The 22680-nt window shown below is 47.4% G+C and overlaps 1 protein-coding gene and 1 long non-coding RNA gene across 2 annotated transcripts in view; one reads left to right on the top strand and one right to left on the bottom strand.

The window, feature by feature from the left end:
* LOC308611635 overlaps window positions 1-9973 on the bottom strand; it is a 32777-nt gene extending 22804 nt beyond the window's left edge. Inside the window, exons 1-2 of the long non-coding RNA XR_014014981.1 lie at window positions 9515-9973; window positions 2065-2272 (exon numbers count right to left, since the gene is read on the bottom strand). This is a non-coding gene — a long non-coding RNA (uncharacterized lncRNA). The remainder of the gene's footprint in view (window positions 1-2064; window positions 2273-9514) is intronic.
* A 6191-nt stretch (window positions 9974-16164) lies between these two features.
* LOC308611651 (BCL-6 corepressor-like) lies at window positions 16165-17845 on the top strand (the record flags this gene model as incomplete). The annotated part of the gene is made up of 2 exons (XM_081260355.1): window positions 16165-16421; window positions 17685-17845. The coding sequence occupies exons 1-2, from the start codon at window positions 16244-16246 to the stop codon at window positions 17843-17845; spliced, it is 339 nt and encodes a 112-aa protein (XP_081116481.1). The 5' UTR covers window positions 16165-16243.
* Window positions 17846-22680: the final 4835 nt, after the last annotated feature.

The raw sequence follows: 22680 nt of genomic DNA, 5'->3' as shown, positions 1-22680 counted from the left end.
AAAGAAATAGTAACTTTGAAGTAGACATATGTCCATCCTAAGAAAACTGAATATATTTCAAAGCAGACCACACCACTCAACTGCTGGCAATGTTCTTCCACATACTTGGCAGTATACTACTCGAAGTCTGAGAACTGTTTCTTTTTTGTAAAAATGATTTCGATTGGAAAACCCTGAATAAATCCTTTGGAGTGTGTAATGTTTAGAGCTCCTTCTGGGATTCCTTTTCCATGAATCAAGGTTCTTTGATTCACTATCCTCCTTGGCACTTGCTTCCTAGTCATCTCAGCAGCCTTTGTGCCAGTGCTAAGGAAGAGCTCCCATTTTAGGTCCTAAAGCAGGGAGAACAATAAAAGGAGAACCTCATTTCAAGTACCAGAAATGTCTGGGCTATAAAGGACACACATATTGTCAAAGTAAGCCCAGAGTGGGGTGACATCACCAAGGTCATTCCTGGCTCCGCGTCCCCCACAGGAGGAACAACTAACAATTATTTGGAAACAGGACACTATTTGAGAGAATCCTAGAACATGGAGGTGAGGCTGAAGCACCCCTGTGCACCACAGAGACCAAGACAGACTGCATTAGAAGGGTGAGAGAAGGAGCTACATGTTGACCACACAGCCCCTCCCCCAGGCCAGTGGAGCACCATGGGTGAGGTCTCCCGTGAACCTCTGGTTCCTCCAGTAGGAGAAGAGAACCGGGGGACAGCAAGCACCACCACTAGCATTGGGGTTGCTTTGTGGGAGCCACTGCTCTAATCTGCTCCACTGGGATTGCAGGGGAATCTGCAGGGTTTGACCACTAAAAGTTGGACTGTGATGAAGGGGGAAGGGGCATGCAACAGCCAGCACATGGATTGTGACAGATGGAATTCATACCTGCAGTGCCCAAGTAGGGATCACAACGGGCATCTTTGCTTATCTACAGAGCCAGGTTGGCGGGGCACTACAACCAGGGAACTCAGGGTACAGATCCACCTGATACGCATCTGGCCCTTGAACCTGGTTTGACCATACCCAGGGAAAGAGCAGAGTCACAGCCCACCCACTGTGGACAGTGTCTTCTGGCCATCTGACCAAAAGGGCTGGCAATAAATCCTGGAAGCTATTTGGCCCAGTCGTGCTCCAGCCAAGAGGCAGGCAGCCAGAGCTCATCACTGGCTCTGGTACAAAGCAGAGCCAGTATCAAGTGTGGAGGGATCCGGTACCATGCACAGGCACGGAGATTAATTCATATCCAAGGCTGAGAGGAGCTCCCAGCTCCTCCCAACTGGGGAGCCTGTTTGAGAAATTAAGAGTAGCCTGGGGCGGCCCCTCCTCATCCCACCCAGGCAAAGGAACTGGGACTAGTCCCATCCCATCTGCTGTGGAGAGTGTCTTCCTGGCCCATCTGACTAGAAGGATTGGTGACAACTCCTAGAAACTGTGCGGCCCAGCAGTGCTCAAACCTAGAGAAGGGTATAGGCAGAGCTGATAGTCTGCAAAGCCAAGCCAGTGGCCTTGTTCAGCCACAGAACGTGGAGTATGGATCAGCTTGAGTTAAGACAACAAAGAGCTTTACTGGCTTTAGAGCTGCTTCTCCTGCTGCACCCAGGCAGGAAATCTAATTCATAGCCCTACTCATCACTGAATACAGCCTTCAGCATGTCCAACTGGGGAACCTAACCAGAGAACATGGGAAGCTGTACAGCCCATTAAACAGCCCTAGATACAGTGGCACTTGAACAGACAACACAGCCTCCACCATCTGCAGGGCAAAACCAGTGCCCTCACCTGACCAGGGAATTAAGTGCACACTCTGGCCTGATTTGGGTTCCCAAACAATGAACTATACAGGCTCTGGGTCCTGTCCAGAGCCAGGTCCTATACAAGCTCTGATTCTCTGCCAGGAAACTAATTCATAGCCCCATGTACTACTACTACTGAATATAATACCCAGTAAAGTCTGGAGGAAGAGCCCAATTATTCACATATGCAGATACCAATGTAAGGAATCAAGGATCACAAAAATTAGGCAAATATGACACCACCAAAGGAAAGTAATAAAACTCCAATAACTGACCTTAAAAATATGAAGATCTGGGCTTCCCTGGTGGCACAGTGGTTGAGAGTCCGCCTGCCGATGCAGGGGACGCGGGTTCGTACCCTGGTCCGGGAGGATCCCACATGCCGCAGAGCGGGCTGGGCCCGTGAGCCATGGCCGCTGAGCCTGCACGTCCGGAGCCTGTGCTCCGCAACGGGAGAGGCCACAACAGCGAGAGGCCCACACACTGCAAAAAAAAAAAAAAAAAAAAAAAAAAAAAAAAAGAATATCTATGAACTGGCAAAAAATTCAGAATAATACTCCTAAGGAAGTTTAGTGAACTACAAGAAAGCACAGACAGCTAAGTGAAATTAGGAAAACAATGCATGAACAAGACAAGAAGTTTGACAAGGAAATAGCAACATCAAAAAAACAGGAGCACTAGATTTTAAAAATACAATAACTGAACTGAAGAAGTCAATAGAAAGTTTCAAAGGTAGATTCGACCATGCAGAAGAAAGAATCAGCAAACTGGAGGATAGAACTTTAGAAATTACCCAGTGAAAGGAACAAAAAGGAAAAGAATAAAAAAAGTGAAGAAAGCCTATGGAAATTATGGGACACAATAAAGTAAACAGTGTTCATGTTATGGGAATTCCAGAAAAAGAAAAGAGAGAGAGAAAGGGAAAAAAAGTATATTTAAAGCAATAATGGATGAAACCTTCCCAAACCTAGGATGAGAAATGGACATCCATATCCATGAAGCCCAAACAAGCCCAAACAGGTTGAACTCAAATAGGGCTACTCTGAGACACATTGCAATTAAATCATCAAAAGTCAAAAACAAAGAAAGAATTTTAAGACCAGCAAGAGAAAAGAGAGAAGTTACATACAAGGGAACCCTGGGATAATTGGATATTCACATGTAAAAGAATGAAATTGAACCAACATCTTATACCACTCACAAAACTAACTTGAATTGGATTAAAGACTCAAATGTAAGACCTGAAACTATGCAACTGCTAGAAGAAAACAGGAATAAAGCTCATTACATGGGTTTGGTAATGACTTTTTGGATATGACACTGAAAACACAAACGATAAAATAAAAAATAAACAAATGGAACTACATCAAACTAAAAAGCTTCTGCACAGCAAACAAAAACAAAAACAAAAACAAATCAACAAACTGATTGAAAAGACAACCTATAGAATGGGAAAAACATATTTGTAAACCATATATCTGATAATGGTTAATATCCAAAATAAATTTAAAATTCATACAAATCAATAGCAAAAAAAAAAAAAATTACCCAATTAAAAAAATCAGCAAAGGACCCGAATAGACATTCCTCCAAAGAAGACACACGAAAAGCCAACAGGTACATGAAAAGATGCTCAATACCACTAGTCATTAGGGAAATGCACATTAAAACCACATTGAGGGCTTCCCTGGTGGCGCAGTGGTTGGGAGTCCGCCTGCCGATGCAGGGGACACGGGTTCGTGCCCCGGTCTGGGAGGATCCCGCGTGCCGCGGAGCGGCTGGGCCCGTGAGCCATGGCCGCTGAGCCTGCGCATCCGGAGCCTGTGCTCCGCAACGGGAGAGGCCACAGCAGTGAGAGGCCCGCGTACCGCAAAAAAAAAAAAAAAAAAAAAAAAACCACATTGAGATATTACTTCACACCTGTTAGAACAGTCATCCTCAAAAATGTCAAAAGATAACAAATGCTCATGAGGATGTGGAGAAAAGGGAACTCTTGTGCTGTTGGTGGGATTGTAAATTGGTAAAGCCAGTATGGAAAACAGTATGGAGGATCCTCAAAAATTAACACTAGAACTACATATATCTAGCAACTCCACTTCTAGGAATATATCCAAAGAAAATGAAAACACTAACTCAAAAAGATATCTGCACCCCCATGTTCATAGCAGCATTATTTATAATAGCCAAGACATGGAAACAATCTAAGTGCCCATTGATGGACAAATGGGTAAAGAGGTTGTTTTATATATTTATAGGTATATACATATTATAGGTATACACACACACACACACTGAAATATTATTCATCTGTAAGAAAACAAAGAAATGCTACCAGTTGAGACAACAGAAATGGACCTTGAAGGCTTTATGCTAAGTTAAATAAGTCAGAGAAAGAAAGGCAAACACTATATGATCTCACTTATGTGTGGAATCTAGAAAAAAAGAAAACAATCATAGAAAAAGAGATCAGACCTGTGGTTACAGGAGACAGAGGGTCAGGGGAGGGGAAATTGGAGGAAGACGGTCAAAGGTACAAGCTTCCAATTGTAAGATAAATACATACTATGGACATAATGTACAACATGATGACTATAGCTAACACTGACGTGTGATATATAGAAAAATTGTTAAGAATAAATTCTAAGCATTCTCTTCACAGAAAAGTATTATTTGATCTCATTTATATAAATGTGTGTGTTCGTGTGAGAGAGAAGGACAGAATACAAAAATGCAAAAAGAAAAGTTGTAAAGTACGAAGCTGCTTAGGTTTATACCTCAACTATAACAGATAACAATTTGTTTAACTTTAATAGGTGCAAAAATAAATATTAAGCATAGAACAAGCAAAAAGAAAAACTGAGCCCAGCGTAGATGTCCTTAAAGCATTTGCAAAGGAGGGCTGTATTAGGTCCGCAAACACCTGCAATTACAGGCAAAATTCTGTGTGTGTGTGTTGTGTATGTACTTGGGGAGTGGATGCATAGCCTTTATTGAATTATTAAAGGGGATGTTAAGACCCAAAAGTTTAAAAAGCACTGGAAAGCCTGATCACAAAACCATTTTAAACTACTCTGATTATGTTTTATAGTTTTCCTTCACTCGTTAACACTTCAAAGAACAGCATGTGAATGTGGAAAGAATCTCTGCCATTTAGGTAAGATCTCTGAGTCTCAGCGTAAAATTAGCATATAGTAGAAGGATGAAATTATACACCATAGATGAAAGTACCTAGCAGAGCGCTTTAAGACTAGTACTTACTTATGCAAGACATCTTCCCCTGCTTACTTGTTTTCAGTAGAATGAAAGCATACTGAAAGCTGGTACAATGTCTTCTTTGAAGTTTTCTTTTGTAATGCTTACTATGCTTTTTGATACGGATGAGCCAATATCCACTTAAGGGCATGTAAGCTCACAATAACTTTTGTTGAATATAACTGTTTGAATGTACTTTCACTATATTATTATATAGGGATTTTAAACTAAAACGTACTTGCACACATTATTTAGAGCCTAACTTGGATATCAGAGTAGGTGGATATACACCCCTGGAAAATAATAGCTAATTTCTTCACTAACATCAAACTGCTGAACATCTACTTTGCATATACATAGCTAGGCACTGTATTATGAGTTGCAGGTAATACAAAGTTGTTAGTCAAAGACTCTGCTCTCTAGGGTTATTTTACAACAGCAAATCATGTTCAAACTAAAGGATAGACCAAAATAGAAAGTGCCATAGGAATTTAGACAAGGGAGAAACACATCTGAAATGAGAAGGAAGGTGGGTATGGGGAAGGGTTCATGGAAGAGGCAGTGTATGCTGTGAGCAAGGTTTCAACGTGTAGCAGGGTGAGTGAAAGGAACAAATGAAGACATATAGTCGTGATATCATGAGGCACAAACTAGAAATAAACAGCACTTGTTCTAGGCTGGTCATGAGGTAATTTAAGGGGATTACTGAGAAACTAGATAAAGAGATATCTCTTTATATATTACTTATTAATAATACTTTTGAACACAAGTATTTAATTTAAAAAAAAGAACAATATAGGGATAGGAGATTAGGAGGTACAAACTATTATTATAAAATGAGCTATAAGGATATATTGCATAGCACAGAAAATATAGCCAATATTTTATAATAACTATAAATGGAGTATAACCTTTAAACATTGTGAGTCACTATATTTTACACCTGTAACTTATATAATATTACACATCAACTCTACTTCAATTAAAAATGCTATTTTAGTGAATAAAACACTAAGCAGTAAAAATTTTAAAAAAGAACTTAGAAGAGAACTTAAAAATAAAGACATAAAGAGCAGGTTGAAACAGCGCAGAAATCTGGCAATTAAGAGGCCATTGATAACTTTCAAAATAGCACTTTTTCTACCCATTCTCAGTGGAGGCAAAGCCTTATTAATTCTACTATTTCTTTTTCTGTTTTTCAAAATCTCAGGATAAGTCTCTTTCAATTGTAGCTAATGGCAGTAATGCAGCACCAGAAAATGCCTTTTGTAAGGAGAGGCAACTTTGAATCCTAAATCGGTACTCAAGTCTTAAATTACTGATAACACCGACCACCCACCAGACTAAATTTTTTTTTTTTACGTGATTGGAAAGCAACAGATTGATTTCAATTCTATCTTGTCAAATCTACAAAAAAGTTCCCACAGTTCATTTAGCAACTAATAGCGTACATCCTTCTATTTGGTATTACTCCTCCTCCTTAACACCGGGCAATTAATTTTGCCTTTCTCTGGGAAACGTTTTTAACAAAGGAAATAGAGTCATAAATCAGTTTCGGATAGGAAATCATACAACTATTTCTACCTAGGGCTTTGAATTTAGAAACTTTCCTCAGAAATTGTTGAAATATAACAAAGTCCAAACTCAGAAATAACTTAAATTTAATTATCTTAGTTGCACTAAAATAACAAATTCTATTTTCTATCTTGTTTTCTTTCTTCCCCAGAAGGCTTCTCCAACCCTAATCCATAACTTAATGCATTCATCTCACCTATAAAATCACTGGCAGGTATGATGCCGGCTTTGGCGGCTCCAGTCCCCTAACCCTGACCCATTTCTTGCCAAAGAATTCAGTTTCTTCAGAAACCAAGTAACAGACATTTCAATTTCTAACCATCATTAGCATATTTTCATGTACTAATACTCAACATAAAAACACCTTTTAAAATTACAGAAATTTTTACTGTACTTAAGATCAATTGCACTAACCTGTATTTCATAAACCTTGGGCTACTTTCTTAAAAATGAATTATTATTTTAATATGTTTTTCACTTATTATTCAGAATAATTATTCATATAATTAAATATTTTACAATTAGGTAAGAAAGGTGGAAAATAGTTTTGCTATTCTTGTTCTTTGTTCTCTCTTTTACTTGGTGTGCCTGAGTCAAAATTTTAGAATATTGAAAATTTAATATTTCAAACCCAAACCACATTTAAAGATAATAATAACAACCAGCCAAAACAATTTCGGTCCAGAGCTTTGCATGGTCTGGGGAACAGTTCTCTGAGTGGGCCATTTGGAGTGGGATTTGCCCACCTGCCTCCACTCCTTCTGCCTCATATACTGAAGATAGAGACAAAGAAACCAACTCAAGTCTTTCCAAAGTGTATTTATAAATAGAGAATTTGTAATCAGAAAAACAATAACGATATATAATAGAAGTAACATGATTTTTCAGAACCAGTATCTTGTTCTAAAGCAATATTTAAAAAAGAAGGTAGGGCCTCCCTGGTGGCGCAGTGGTTGAGAGTCCGCCTGCCGATGCAGGGGATACGGGTTCGTGCCCCGGTCTGGGAGGATCCCATATGCCGCGGAGCGGCTGGGCCCGTGAGCCATGGCCGCTGGGCCTGCGCATCCGGAGCCTGTGCTCCGCAACGGGAGAGGCCACAAGAGTGAGAGGCCCGCATACCGCAAAAAGAAAAAAAAAAAAAAAAGAAGGTAAGGGGCTTCCCTGGTGGCGCAGTGGTTGAGAGTCCGTCTGCCGATGCAGGGGACACGGGTTCGTGCCCCAGTCCGGGGAAATCCCACATGCCGCGGAGCGACTGGGCCCGTGAGCCATGGCCGCTGAGCCTGCGCGTACGGAGCCTGTGCTCCGCAACGGGAGAGGCCACAACAGTGAGAGGCCCGTGTACCGCAAAAAAAAAAAAAAAAAAAAAAAAGTAAGAAGTTTAGCTATAAACCCTGGCCCTCTTTTTTATTGATCTCCTATTTTAATTTCTTAAAATAAAATCCATGGCCTTTTGAGTCAAACTGTCTCTTTAATTTCAGATTTAAAGATAACAAATCTCTTTTTAAATGGAATATTGGCACACAGACACCACACAGTCTGGCTTATTACAACTGTTCTCTGTTGGTGAAGTGGCACATTTGCAATCCCCACCATAGCAATCTTCACCATTTCACAGAATATCATTCAATTGTACATCCCTAGGTGAGCAACAAGAATGGGTACTTGAGCTCAGGAGCAAAGCGTTTGTGGGGAAATCCTAGGTCAGAACCCCTAAAAGGGGAGACTAACTTGAGGATGCCCAAATAACCTGAGGTTTACCTTGGCCACCTCCCCTGGCTTTCTGACTGCCTGTGGGAAAAGTCTCTCTGGAAACTCTTTTGAGGTTATTGGGGGAATCCTAGGACAAACACACTGCTTGCTTTTGCAGGAGGACTTGCCCCATACCCTACCCAGCTAGGTGTCTCACAACCTAGCTGGACTAAAAAACCTTCAAGAAAAACGGGATAGACTGACATTTGCATTTCTACTTCCACCTATTCTTATGCACAAAATATGTAGGTAGAGCCCTCTTTCTCACACCCCAATAGATTCTGCTGTCCTTGAAACCCATCTGGTAGCTGCAGTGACTACAATGAAGGGAGTTATCGGAAACCATATTGGTACTGGGCTTAAAGGATTTTTCATGCCATGCATTTTGGGGAAGGACACAGATAACAGTCCAAACGTGGTATAAGGCAATGCCCTTTCTGGGTCCTTGAAAAATCAGTCACGGAACACAGGTGGTGGACAGGAGCTGACAAGAGCTGGTTTGTTAATGAGCACAGCATCCCCGGGGCGGGGGGGGATCAGTGAGATGATTGACAAGAGAAGATGGTAAATGAAGGGAGAAGTGGGGACAAGTGCTGCTCAACCCAAGCTGAACTCCAGGAGGTAAATTTCTCCTCTAATTTGAGATTCTTTCTAAAGGTTCAGTATTGAAGTGGATGTTTGACGTTGAAATGTGCAGACCCATTCTGATAACTGGAAAGGGAGGAGGCTGAGGAACGCAAAAGGAGAAGGAAGATTTCCGATTACTTCTCCAGGCTGCTGACAAGAACCTGCTGCTCGTAAACCACAAATTAACCAAGCGAAGGTTGAAGGTAGCAACGTAAAAGTGCAACTCAAATTATTTTACATTCGGAATCCTCTTCAATATCTAAGCGATGTAGCACAGCAATGGTTGATTATCTTAAGATTACAGAGGCTGACCGCCTTCTTTGTTTGCCCAGTAACACCGCTCCTCCAATAATCTCAAGCACTTGGCTGATTAACATTTCAATTTCAGTTGTTGCTCCTTTTCCCATTGCAGAAGGCGGCAGGGATATTCCCCTTCTTCCCTCTGTATTACAAACCCCATTACTAACCAAGCAGAAAGCACCGCGCAGTGTGGCCGAGGCTAGTAATAGCCGGGCTGCTTACCTTCTGCGGAGGGATCGAATCAGCGCATGTCCCCGGCGCCGGCTGCCCCGGGGCCGCAGTGCCGCCGCGCCGGGTCTGTGTGTGGTCAGCTCGGCCGGCCCCCACCCCACCTGCCAGCTGCAGCAGCTGCTCCCGGCGCTGAGCTCCGGCCGCCGGAAGTCATCCCCCGCCCCTGGCCGGATCGCCACATTCCGCGCCAGCCGCGGGGGGAGAGGGGCCTCTCCCGGCTGCGGGCACCGGCTCCTGGGAACTGCGCTCAACGATCGCTACCCTTCCCGGTTGTAGGGTTATTTTCTAGGAATGCTTTTACAGAAGAAGCGTCGCCGGCTGGTGGACCGAGAGAGAAGAGCCAGAGTGACTTTCCCTGCAGAGCGCCTTTCCTCTGAGCGCTCCCCTGTCACTCCCGCGGCATGGACGGCTCCATTCCGCTGTGTGGGTTTTCCACCCTCTTCATCTTCCTTATCTGTATTGTTCATTTCGCGGAATTTGAGAGTGGGATTAGCTCTTAAGATATCATTCAAACACTCCGAAAATATTTTAAATTGGCGACTAGTTTTTCTAAGCCCCTTGTAGCGAGCTCCACTTCCCCCCCCACACACACACAGTTACTCGCACGTACACACCCAGCCAAACCACTCACAATTAGGAAAGCTGGGACCTCTCGCCCTCTTGCCTACGTAATGAAACAGGAAACTCCCAAAGGAGTGGGGAAGTAGGACCGGCTAGCGAAAGCACTCGAGGAAAGAGAGAGGGGTCGCCCCAAGATTTGGTTGCTGTTTAGTGGTGTCCTTAGTGGACAGATGTTCCCCCTCTAACCCCCTGGCCTCGCCCCAAGTGGAATGGCTGGTCTGGTGACAGCTGTAACATTTGAAAACGAAGAAGCTGAAGCCACATTAACAGATGGCTGCATCTCTTTCTTTCCCGAAGGATTGATCAGAATTGGCTTTAAGAATCATATTAGCATATACGTATATAATAAGCCCTTTCCTTCTCTCTTTAAATTGGCACCAGCTCTTAACAGGTTTCTCTCTCTCTCTCATCTTCCTCCCTCCCTCCTTCCCTCCGTCCCTCTCCTAAGCTGACCAGATCATCAGTTTCCGGATTTAAGGGGGAAAAAAGGCCAAGGATGTGCTCTCTTTACAGCTGAACCAGGGTTTATTTTCCCAGTGTTGAGCCATTCCCAAGTAGAGAGGCTCTTTGACACTAGGGTTCTCTGTGAGTGAACTTCTCACATTCAGCTTGCTTTTGGAATTGCCCATCACTAGGTCCAGGCCAGTTTTATCCTTGGATTTGTCCAGCAACCTAAACAGTATAATTGCACAAGGCCAAGGCAGTACTTTTACTCTAGGAAGCCTTCCCAACTCTCTGTTTAGCAGTTCCAAAATTAGGAGGTAGTGTAGCAAACAGTTTCAACAAGGCTCAGTAAGAATTCTTGACCCTAGAATGCGGGCTTTTTAAAAGCTGGAACAACCTAATTCATCTCTCTGTGTTTCACTTTCATAAAATTAGACCTCACCAAAGAGCAGGGGATTCTTAATATGTATCAAAGTGTATGTGGAATCTGGATGGGAATATTACATCTTTAATTTCACTAACCTCTAACTGCAATTTAGTATTTAGCATGTCCTTTAAATCTAAATGCAGACAACAAACCACAATAATATTAGGAGTACCTGTGACTATATCCCCAGCAGATATCACAGACAATTTCCTAAGGCAGTTTTATAGATATCTCAAAGTATCACTACTCTGATGTCACAATCAAATCATCATTACCTTTTTTGTTTTATCTAATAGACTATATCTATTTTAGAATGGTTTTAGATATACAGAAAAATTAAGGGGATAATACAGAGTTCTTATATATCTCATTCCCAATTTCCTCTATTATTGACACCGTACACTAGTGTGGTACCTTTTTTACAATTAATGAGCCAATATTAATACAATAATATTAACCAGAGTCTGTACTTTATTCAGATTCCCTTGGCTTTTGCCTAGTGTCCTTAATTCCATTTCAGGCTTCCATCCAGGACACCACATTACATTTAGTTATCAAGCCCCCTTAGGCTCCTCTGGGCTGTGGTAGTTTCTCAGGCTTTTCTTGTTTTTGATAAGCTTGACAGTTTTTTATTTATTTATTTATTTATTTATTTATTTTTGGCTGTGTTGGGTGTTCGTTGCTGCGCGCGGGCTTTCTCTAGTTGCGGAGAGCGGGGGTTACTCTTCGTTGCAGTGCACCGGCCTCTGATTGAAGTGGCCTCTCTCGCTGTGGAGCACGGGCTGTAGGCGCCTGGGCCTCCGTAGTTGCAGCACATGGGCTCAGTAGTTGTGGCTCACGGGCTTAGTTGCTCCCTGACATGTGGGATCTTCCCAGGCCAGTGCTCGAACCCGTGTCCCCTGCATTGGCAGGTGGACTCTCAACCACTGCGCCACCAGGGAAGCCCCAACCTTGACGGTTTTGAGGAGCAGTGATCAAGTGTTTTGTAGCATACCTCACTAATGTAAACTGTCCAATGCTTTTCTCATGGTAAGACTGGGATTATGGTTTATTGGGAGGACAACCAGATAAAGTGCCTTTTTTATAACATCTTATCAAGGGTACATGCTATCAACGTGATTTGACTGTTGATGTTGACCTTGATAACCTGGCTGAGGTCGTGTCTCAGATTTCTCCACTGAAAAGTCACTCCTCCACCCCTTCCACACTACACTTGTTGGAAGGAAGTCACTATGTGAAGCACAAACCCAAAGAGTGGAGAGTTATGATCCACCTCCTTGAGGACAGAGTATGTACATAAAGTATTTGGAATTCTTCCACGCAGCGTTGTCTATTTCCCCCCAAATATTAATTTATTCAATTATTGATATTTATTTATATCAGTATAGACTCGTGGATATCTATTTTATCCTTTGGGTTATAATCCAATACTACTTTATTTTGTTGTTTGAATTGTTCCAGCTTTGGCCATTGGGAGCTTTTGCTTTTGGCGCCTGTGCTCCTTTGACATACTCCCTTTGGGGTGTGTGAGTTTGTGTGTGTCTGTGTATCTGTGTGTATATGTGTTTAGCATGCATGTTTGTGTGTGTGTTTAACACTTCCTGACTTTCTGGTACCACAAGGTGCTCCAGGCTCATTTTGTGTATTTCCTGCCCCAGTCCTAGAATCAGTCATTTCTCTGAGGAGCCCTGATTCCTTTTATTGGAGAGTCACCTGAAGGGGCCACTGTTCTTACTGCGGCCTCCACGTCCAAGGCCCAGCAGGTGTTCATTACATTCAGCTGGATATGAACGGGCCTTCTTGTTCTTGGGCCATCATGTCTTGAGCTGATATGGGCTCAGGTCCTTCTCATGGGTGTCAGTGTGGCCGAGAGCCGAGCTGTGAGCACATGGGAGCTGGGGCGGGGATTTGGGGCGGGCAGGGGTCACAGAGAGGGTCCAGGATGCCTTCAAGATGCCTTCCCCCTTCTGAGGCAGCCCCTACCCATGGAGGGCCCAGGAGCTTCCAAGGTGGTGGGTGCTGTTTGCGCGGCCCTGGTTGTCCTGGTGCGGGTGCATCTTGTTGCTAGGGGCTTGTTTAAAAAAGAAATTAACTTGAAAACACAGTGGCTGAGATACTCATTTATTCTTTATGATCACGTGGGTGGCTGAGTGAAATTTTTATTTTGGAAGTTCACCAAATGAGTTTGGAGGTTCCTCAGACTTGGAAGTTCATCACTAGGAACCCTCAGTGGCATTTGAAGATGGGGCGGGGCAAGGAGGCATTGGTCCCTTCCTTCTCAAACTTGGAGTAACCATCTCCCTTGCCAGCCACTTGGCTGGGACAGGCCTAGGACCTGCTCAGTGGCAGTGCCTGGCCAGGAGCTGGAGGAAGCCTCAGTCAAGGGGCTTCATGAAACTTCTTTGCTCAGGGAACTCTTCCAGCTGAGCACCTGCATGTTTGTAAACTACTTTGGAACAGAGATCCCCTGCACTCCTTCTGTAGCGGGTGTAACTTTGAACAAGGTTAGCCCTGACTGGAGGTGCTATTATACTTAAGCTACAGAGAAGGGGATTTTAATCCTGGGGAGCCTTGCAGCGACTCAGAACCCTCACCTTGTTTAGGCCTCACTGGGCATGACTCAACAGTGGTGAAGGTGCTTTGTTGCCACAGTGACTTGTAAATGTTGCTGTGGTGATGCTTCTGTGAGGTGATGCTATTGGTACAACCATAATGAATTTGGGATATATGTGCTGTGAGTCATAGGACCATGCTGCAGGGACCACGTGCACATCTTGCTTAGACTGGGTGACCAAGGGCACATGGCTTCCCACTTTTAGAAGGGCCAAAAGTAGCAATGATGGCAAAGCCTGATGGTTAGGATCCCCGTGTATCTATTTATCTCCCCATCTCCTTTGCCCTCAAGGGTCATCCTCCTGTGGGTCGTGGTTAGAACAGTCTTTGAGAAGCTCCAAGTGACACGGAGCCTCTACCCCATAGCTGGTGGCCATGGGTATCTTGGGCAGTCGGGGTGGGCGTCCTTCAGGGTTATTACTGGCCTGGGTAAGGTCACACTAGCGTAAGGTCTTGGGGGGCCTTAGCTGAGGGGAATTGAGATCTTTGCCCTAAAAGGCTCCGGGGTTGGGGGAAGGGTGGATGGACCTAGTTTGGGAAAAGAAACTTTCAAATTGGACATGGGGGTTCTTAAGGTAGCCCTTCCATTCCTCCATGGATCCCCTCCCACGGAGCTTTTAGGGAAGGCTGATTGGACCAGAGAAGTCCAATGGTGTAACCAGCAGGGCTCACCTCTTAAAATTTCCTACGTTTCAGGCCTGAGATTCAGGCTGGTCTGAAAGTCTTGGCATCTTTTGGTTAAAGGGATTTTTCCAGCCTTTCTCTGTGCTGAGCCCGGCCCGTGATTATGAAGCCCACCCTGGAGGGAGGCTAGCAATAAGATTCCCACTTTACAAGTGAAGGGGGCCGAGTTGTAAAGCGGCGCCATTCCTGCCCGAGTGTTTAAGAGGGTCACAGAGCAGCCCGATTGAGAGTTGCAGCACGCCGTCTTCACCGGGCCTGTGGTAGCCTGGGCTGCATCACCTGTAAGCACAGGCCAGGAGTTTGGGGTTTCTCCTGCTGCCATGACAGGCGACCCTAGCGGTTGGGGTGATTCCACCATTCCGGCAAGAGTAGATGGGGATCTCTCCCACCTTGGGATACCCTTGGAGAAAAGCTAAGTGTGTTCCACCATTGAGAACACAGGTCAGGCTAGCCCAGGCCAGGGTGAGGTTCATCCCCACAACAGGCTGCCATTAAATGCTGGGAATGCCCCCCAAGAGAGGCTGATCAGGGGACCAGTCGGCTGGCCAGAAGTGGGAGTGATACTTGAAGTGGTCTAGGGAGAGGAGGAGGAATGCGAGCAGCATGTGAGGGGTGTGTCCATGATTTCATCTAGAAAAACGGGCTGTGGGAGCTTAGCTCAGGTGTTAATGAAATACCAAACTCATACACCCACCCCCACCCCCGGCCGGTGATGGACACAGGGTCATCTTCGGGGAACTCTTTAACAGCACAGTGATCATTATGGAATTATTTGTGTGTTAGAAACAATGTGACTAGCAAAGCAGTTGAACTGTTTCTTTGGCTAGAGCAAAAGTGAGGAGTGATGTTAGGCTGGGGTGATTGGAGGAAAAGCCCCAAGTGGATGCTAGATTGAGCAGGGGGGCAGGAGCAACACAGGCGGAGCTGGGTGTGAGCAGTTCAGCCCTGCCCGCCACCCCCCCACCCCCCATGAAGGGGGTTGGAGTCTTGTCTTTGAAATGTCCTTAGATGCTTGTTGCCTGGGAAGAAAGGCGTGGAGACGTGCCAGGTGGGTGACTGGTGTCACTGTGGGCCTTCTTCCTAGACAGGAAATAGGAGCAGCCCCTCGATGGCAGTGAAATGCTTTTCCCCTCACGGGTGTGGAAAGAGGACAGACGGACTTGTAGCAATCTGGTTGAGTTCTTTGAAATTGCCCTTGACCCTTGTGTGTGCACCAGGAAGCCTTTCCTTTCCCTTTGCCAGGCTCCTCTTGCCTTGGTCTCCCCAGCTTCCCAGCCTCCCACCATTCTTTCCCTACCCTTTTTCTTCACCCTCGCCCCTGCTGACCCAAGTGAACATTGGTGCTATGTCTGTGTAGATGGCAGTTGGGGGCTATTTGGTCTCTTGATGACATCAGCCTTTTTTGTTGACTAGCAGCTGTTTCCATAGTCATTTGTAGCTCTGCCCTGATTGGTTGGATCTTACTGTGAGGTCACTCACCCCCCGTTGTAGCTCTGCCCTGATTGGTTGGATCTTACTGTGAGGTCACTCACCCCCCCTTTAAAAGTAAGCCACCTTGGAGAGTTAAGCAGTTAGGGAGTGATCTCACATGCCTATAGACGGATGGTGTAGATGCCTCACCTTGACCCTTGAAGGATGGATTGTGAGTGGGCTACGCGCCTCATTTTCTGCTTTCTTTGCTGGTTGTGTTCAGCTGTCCTTCCTTTGGGACGTCTTTCTGAGGGTTTTGTGCTTGCGGCGTGTGAGGCCCCTGGTCTCCAAAGGGGGGTGGTCTGTTGGTAGCAGATTGCCTTGGGCGTGGGGGTCCTGCCTGCTCCTGGTGACCTTTGTTCCCTCCTTTCCGGGTTGTCTCCCCTCCCCTAGGGGAGTGTTATGATGGAAGCAAACCTGACCGCTTTGAAGCCCCAGAAGACAGTGATCTTCCTGAGGACATGGACACGGAGCCCCCCAGAGAGTCCCCCGCCGACCAGGCGGCCCCGGACGCGTCACGCAGCCCCACCCTCCGGCTGAACAGAAAGCGCAAGGTGTCTGGCAATAGGAACCACACTGAGACCACTGTGCTCCCGGAGGACTCTCTGCTGAAAGCCAAGCGGAGACGGGTCTCCAAAGGTGAGCTCGGTTTGGCTTCGGGCCCGCAGGGCACCCTACGGAAGTCCTGGAGCGGAGCAGTGGAAAGTTCCAGTCCCACCCTGGATCCCTGGGGGGAGCCACTCACACCTCCCCACCCCCCACCCCCATCCCACCCCCCACCCCCCCAAAGCCAGGTGGCGGGGCTGGAGCCCAAAGGTGGCCAAAGGCAAATAGACCCCCTCCCGAGACTTGGTGACAAGTTCCAGCCAACACAGTGACCACACCCCTCCCCTCCCCCACCCCTGTTAGTGATGTGTAAGACAGTTTGTTCCCCGCACCACCACCCCCGCCCCGGGGGGCTTCTTCATTAATTTGTAGTTATTTCTCCATTAGCTGACTGGCCTGAGAGGGAAATGACAAACAGTTCCTCTAACCACTTAGAAGAGCCACATTATAGTGAGCTGACCAACCTGAGGTGTGCATTGAATTAACAGGGCTCCATCCCAGAAAGCAGCGCCGCTTGCTGCACCTTAGAGAACGGCGGGAGCAGAGAGCAAACCTGGCCGGCAGGGCAGGAAGGAAGTGACCCAGGCGGTTCAGCCTGCGGTCACCCCCCAGGGCAATAGCATCTCCGAAGAGAAACCTGGCAGGAAAAGGGCAGAGGCCAAAAGCAACAGCAGCTGGTTGGAGGAGTCCCTTAAATGCAGTGACAATGAACAAGGTACGCACGGGGCGGGGGGCGCTCCTGGAGGGTGGATCACCCGCCCTCTGTGGGAAACGGCCCTGGAGGGGACCTGAGCGCCATCCAAGTTGACAAGAGTAGCGTGTGGCGAGCGGGGAGTTTTCTTCCTGAGGTCCTTTCAGCCTGCACACTTCCTTATGGAATGGACAGTGAGGCGGGAGCTCGACTTCCTGGGCTGCTCCTCATCACCCAGCCCGCGGCTGGGCAGGAAGGGAAGTCTTGGGTGACCCCGGGCGCTTGTCAGTGCCCTCATTCCAGCCTCAGGCTGTCCCCAGTCGCCCTGTCCCGAGCACCCAGGCCCCCCACGGGTGGGGACGGGAGCGCACGAAGGGCTGGCTTCTGCCCTCTCTTGCGGCCCTTTGAAGCGACTTGCCATTTGGCGTTTCGTGGGTTAGCCTATTTGCCGGTTGAATGTGGGATGATTAACATATTAGCGCTTTGAAAACATAATTGGTATATCTTTAAAAACTGAAGCTGCTCCAACGATCAGTGCTAACAATGGGCTTTTCTTTCCTCACCGGCTACAACTGTGTAACGCCCGCTGCTTCTCCCCCTGACAGATGTGCTGTGCATGGACGAAGAAATGGATCGGCAGCCTTCGCCCCTGCCGCAGCAATACACCGACAACAGCGAGAAACCATCCGGGAAGCGACCGTGCAAAACCAAGCATTTGATCCCTCAGGAGCCCAGGCGGGGCTTGCCGCTGCCAGGGGACTCCTAGGTGGACAATGCGGATGGCAAGGTACCTCTTGCCCCTGGCTCTCCCCCGCCCCCCGGGCCTCTGCAGGCACATCCCGCCTGCCTGCTTCTCTGCTTCTGGGGACAAAGCTTTCCTTTTCCTGAACCCCTCCCCCCAAAACGTCCCTGCCCCTTCCTAGGGGACGTGTCTCCTGGGTGGTGGTGAAGTTTCCAGCGAGTAAAAATGCCACCCCTTCCTCGCGCCCCGCCTCCCCCAGACTGAGAGGAGGAAAAGTGCTTTCCTCCACTCAGGTTTGTAACTCAGGGAGGAGGCGAACCAGCCGGGTGGAGGAAGGACAGCCTGAAATGTGTGCGCTGCCTGGTTTCGTGATAGGTGACCGTCCGGAGATTTTGAAAGCGGCCTGAGCCCAGTTCCGGCTATGATCTTTCGCCGGCCAAGCAGGACCAGAAGCCCTTGGACCGTTTGCAGCAATTGTTACCAGCTTCCCAGGCCTCGCAGCTGACATGGTCAAGCTCCCCTCCAGAGACCACCCAGTCCCGCCCGATGCTACCGGAAGCGCGGAGACTTATTGTCAATATGAACGCGGGGAGACCCTCCTACGGCAGGCCTCCCGGCTTGGCTACGAGGTGAGCATCCTTGTGGGTGCCCCGGATCAGGATCCGCTGGCTGCTGCTCCTTGGGTGGGGGACACACTGGCTGGGGATGGGGGGCGGGTCTCAGAGCCCAGCCCCCTCCACGTGGCGGGCTGGGCTGGGTGTTCCAGCAGGGTGTTTGCGTTGGCCCTGCTCACACTGCGGGCTCTTTGGTGGCTTGTTCAGTCGTGGTGTGAAAAGAAAGGCAGGCCTCTCTGATGTTCCGTTCCCGTTCAGGCAGGCAGGCTGCTTCGGCCAGTCTGGCTCACTTATCTCTGATATAAAATCTGACCTAACCCAGGGCTTGGCGACCAGGGGAATTTTAATGAGCCCTTTTGGATTCTGAATAGCAAGAAGGAGAGTAGGAGAGTAGTTATCAGCTCTACTAACTTGTGCTGTTTGGGGCAGAGTGATGCCCCTGTGGGGTAGCGGGTGGGCAGTGTCTGTGCAGAGTAGGGGTGGGAGTGGGGCAGACCTGAGCAGTCTCTTTCTGAGAGGGCACGGGAGCCGAGGGTTGATGGGCGGGGAGCAGGGGTTGAGCCTTGCACAAAACTCCCTGTCCACACTGCTGTATCCCAACCCAGCACGGCTGATGACAGTGATGGCCTCTATTGCTAGAGCAACATAGAAAGATAACTGATATCTGCCTAAGCCCGTGTGATCTGTAGTAACTCCTTTCACCCTGTTAACATCTTCACTTGGGAGTAACGCGTACTAGCCCACTCTTGGATGAGGAAACTGAGCCTCAGAGGGGTTAGCTGATACCCGTACAGGTAGCAATCCAGCAGTGCTCCACAGCCCACCACGCTCCTCAGCAAGACTGGCTCACACTGGAATTGCCCTTTTGACAGTTCAAAACCTCTGTGAGACAGATGACTCTCCATGCCCTGTGCAGTTCCCCCACCATACTTGTCAGTAGCAATTGTGATGTAATAGCCCACAGGGCAAAGGCATTTTTCTGTGCTGGCATCAGCCCTCTGGGAGTTGAATGGTGACAGTAAAATGCGGTGCAGCAGGCTGAGCGTGGAGGTGTGGCTGAGCACTGGGGTGGCAGGACCCAGGCTGGCCCGGAGCCCTGGCGCCCACACCCTCAGCCAGCTCTGTGCCCCTGTCCCCCGTCTCCCGTCGTGTCCCCCCACCCCGGTCCATAGTGCCGTGAGCCCTTCAAAGTGTGCCTGCCTTGGCCCTAAGGCATGACTCTGGGTGAGTAGTTGGAAGCACTAGGGCTATGCTTAGTTTTGGGTGTTTTGTTGTTGTTGTTGTGGGTTGAATGTGCTGTTGTTTCTATCTACACGTCTCTTGGAGACCTGTCCATTAGCTAGAGAGCACTTTCTGGTAGTTAGCGCAGTTACTTGCAGGTGAAGTCCAAGGAGCACCCAGTTGGTTTCCCAAGAGCTGAGAGCGGGCGCCTAGGAGGACAGAGCAGTTGTTGCACATAGTGTTGAGCTAGACCCCCCGTGGTTGAGAAAATAGTCTCCTTGCTTCCAGCAAACACTGGAGGTGGGGGGGAGACCCCTAACCCCAACTTTTGGGTTAGGGTTGAGAAAGTAGACTCCCGCTTCCAGCAAATGCTGGAGATGGGGGGGCGGGGTGCTGCTGCACCCACCGTGGAGGGCGGGGCTCCGAGCCCCACCTGTGAACTTGGCATCATTTCCAGCAGTCTCCCTTTGGGACCAGAGACGTCAAAAGACCCTCGTTGGTCCTCTAAGACAGTTTCCATTTTGGTTTGGTGGCTCTGAGGCCTGGACCAAGGGGCACTTGATCCATCCTTTTTTAGGTTACCTGGCCTTTGATTGCACAGGAAGCCTTGGGAATGTTTACGGTGGGATTTGTTTTTTTCTTCAAATGTAAATTTCAATATGTAGATTCCACAGATCACCAGTGTTGATGCTGAACATTGTGACAAGTAGATGAACGCTTTCAACTTTGAATCCAACTTTCTGGGATTTCTCTGGGCAGAATTTTAAATGTTGGGATGATGGCCCAGTTGGGAGATGTGGCAGCTTCAACCTTTTCAAATTGAAGGACAGTTTGCTTAAGCAGATAAGGGTGTGGTTTGGGAGGGTTTTCCTGAAGTTTTGTCTTCAGCATTCTTGGTTATTTTCTTCTGCTTAGCCAAAGATACCATGTGCAGTATAAAGGCTGTCTGAGCTTTATGTCATGATAATGTGGTTCTGGAAGTTTAGAAACACACTCTGGCTTCAGATCCGCGTTAAATAGATCACTTGCGTGGCCAAAGACCTCAAACCTTTCCCTCCTGGGAAAAAGGCTTCTATTTCTTAGGCTAAAACGCTAGTGTGCAACCACATGCTTGTGCCTTTAGTGGTGATGGTTAAATTTTCTATGAACTGATTAAGTCATGTTTTTTAAAAAGTTAATGAGGCATTTAATTAACTCACAACGTCGGGCTTATGGCCTTTATGGTTACATTTTGCGGGTAATGGCATTCGGCTTATAGCCGCTGAACAGAGAGCTGTCTGACAAAAGCAGTTTGACTTTGCTCTGGAATGGCTGGGCTGCCCTTCAGACACTCCCGTTTATTTCTAGCGGAGAAAATAGACCAAGGAATGTGTTGCGTCGACAGACTCGCCCCGCTTCTTCACCTTTCAGTTAGAGAAACTGTTGGTGGCGACGGTTGCCATCCATTTAGAGGCCATCACCCTCCTAGCTAGGAGAGTGTAGTTAGCCCACTTGACCCCCAACAGAGAAGGCCTGTGGGATGCTCGTCACAGCTGGATTGCATCCCTCTAACTGGGGCCCTCTTGGGCCTTTTGAATCTTCCCAGCTGACCAGGTACCAAAGACCTGAGTTATAGGTCTAGTACTTGATGTTAATTGAACTTGGGGTTTAATATCTCTGGGCCTCAGTTTCCAAGTGTTGAATGAGGATAGTACTACCTTCCTTTCCTGCTATCTCCTGGGTTACTGTGGGTGACAGAAGACGTCCTCATCTGGGGAAATGAGAAGCACTGTGTAAACAGTGGGATCAACGTGGTTGAGTTAGGACAGCCCGTGGCAAAAAGTCTGACCTGGCCGTGGGGCTACTGCTGCCTTTGCTGCCATCTTCCAGGAGAAGAGAGTTGACTTACCCACCAGCTTGGACGGCCTTTCATTTCTAGGTACCGTTGAATCTGCCCTAGTAGTGATGAAGGTTTCCAGGTGAAGGCCATGATTGTCACAGCAAATAAACCCTGGGTTGAGTAAATTGATGTGTGCACAGCAGTTGGTGGCGTTCAGAGCTGATCCCAGAGCCACGTGACAGGGCCTCTCCCTGGCTGGGGCACACAACTCATTAGCTTGCAGCCGTCCACTCAAGTCTGGCTAGTGAGGGCCTTCTAAAAGAGCAGCAGCTTCATGCGGTATCCTGGATACCAGGGCTCGGGGCAGGTGGCCTGGGAGCCCAGAGGATTGTGGGCTTTCTGGCAGGTTGGGATGTAAACGGAGAAACGCATTCGTGGGCGTGCCTTTTCTCTTCCTCCTCTTGTTTTGGAAGGGAGCTGCTGCAGTGACCTGAAGTAACAGGGCACCGATGGCCAGGTTTACCAGCATGCCCCATTGGGTTCACGTGGTAAGCAAATGGAACATTCTAGTTCGCTCCCAAGTGAGTGGTCACCTTTGATTGGCGTGTCCTCCAAAGGGCATAAAAGGTTTTACAGAATCCATCTCGCACTTATGGGCGGCTAGAATGATCCCCGTTTTAGGTTTAACAGATGAGTTACCTGAGAGATGTCACAAGGAGGCCTGTTCTGACCCCATCCCATCCCCCCTTACCCAGCAGACCATGTGTTGGGCCATATGCACGTTCTGCCTACTCCCAGCTCTCAGAACCTGACGGCTCTCTGCTGGGCACGACTTACCCAGTATAAACAGTATAACGTGTTTTCTGGTGGCAAATGCTTTCGATGTGTCTGAAAACTTTCTTAAGGTAATAAAACATTGAATAAATTCCTGCTCTGCTTACTGGGAGTGGTTCATATTAATATTTTAACAAGCCAAAGAAATAAGGTTAATAACAGTGATTCTAATGCACAGTGTTGACACAGTACATCTCCGGAGGTGGGGGTGAACGTTTTATTTGATTCTTGAAATGTGGAGGTTGCAGCCTGTGGTGTATCAGGTTCCTGTCATTAACTTGGGGCAGAATCAGTCTAAAATTTTCATATTTACTCGAGAGGGTGGAGGGAGGCAAAATAGAGGGTGGGGTTATTGGAGGCATTTTGTGTCA

Source organism: Mesoplodon bidens, assembly GCF_964165515.1.
Source record: "Mesoplodon bidens genome assembly, contig: HAP1_SCAFFOLD_118, whole genome shotgun sequence".
Lineage (NCBI taxonomy): Eukaryota > Metazoa > Chordata > Mammalia > Artiodactyla > Ziphiidae > Mesoplodon > Mesoplodon bidens.
Note: the sequence above shows the minus strand (reverse complement) of the source record. Positions and strands in the feature narration are given on the sequence as shown.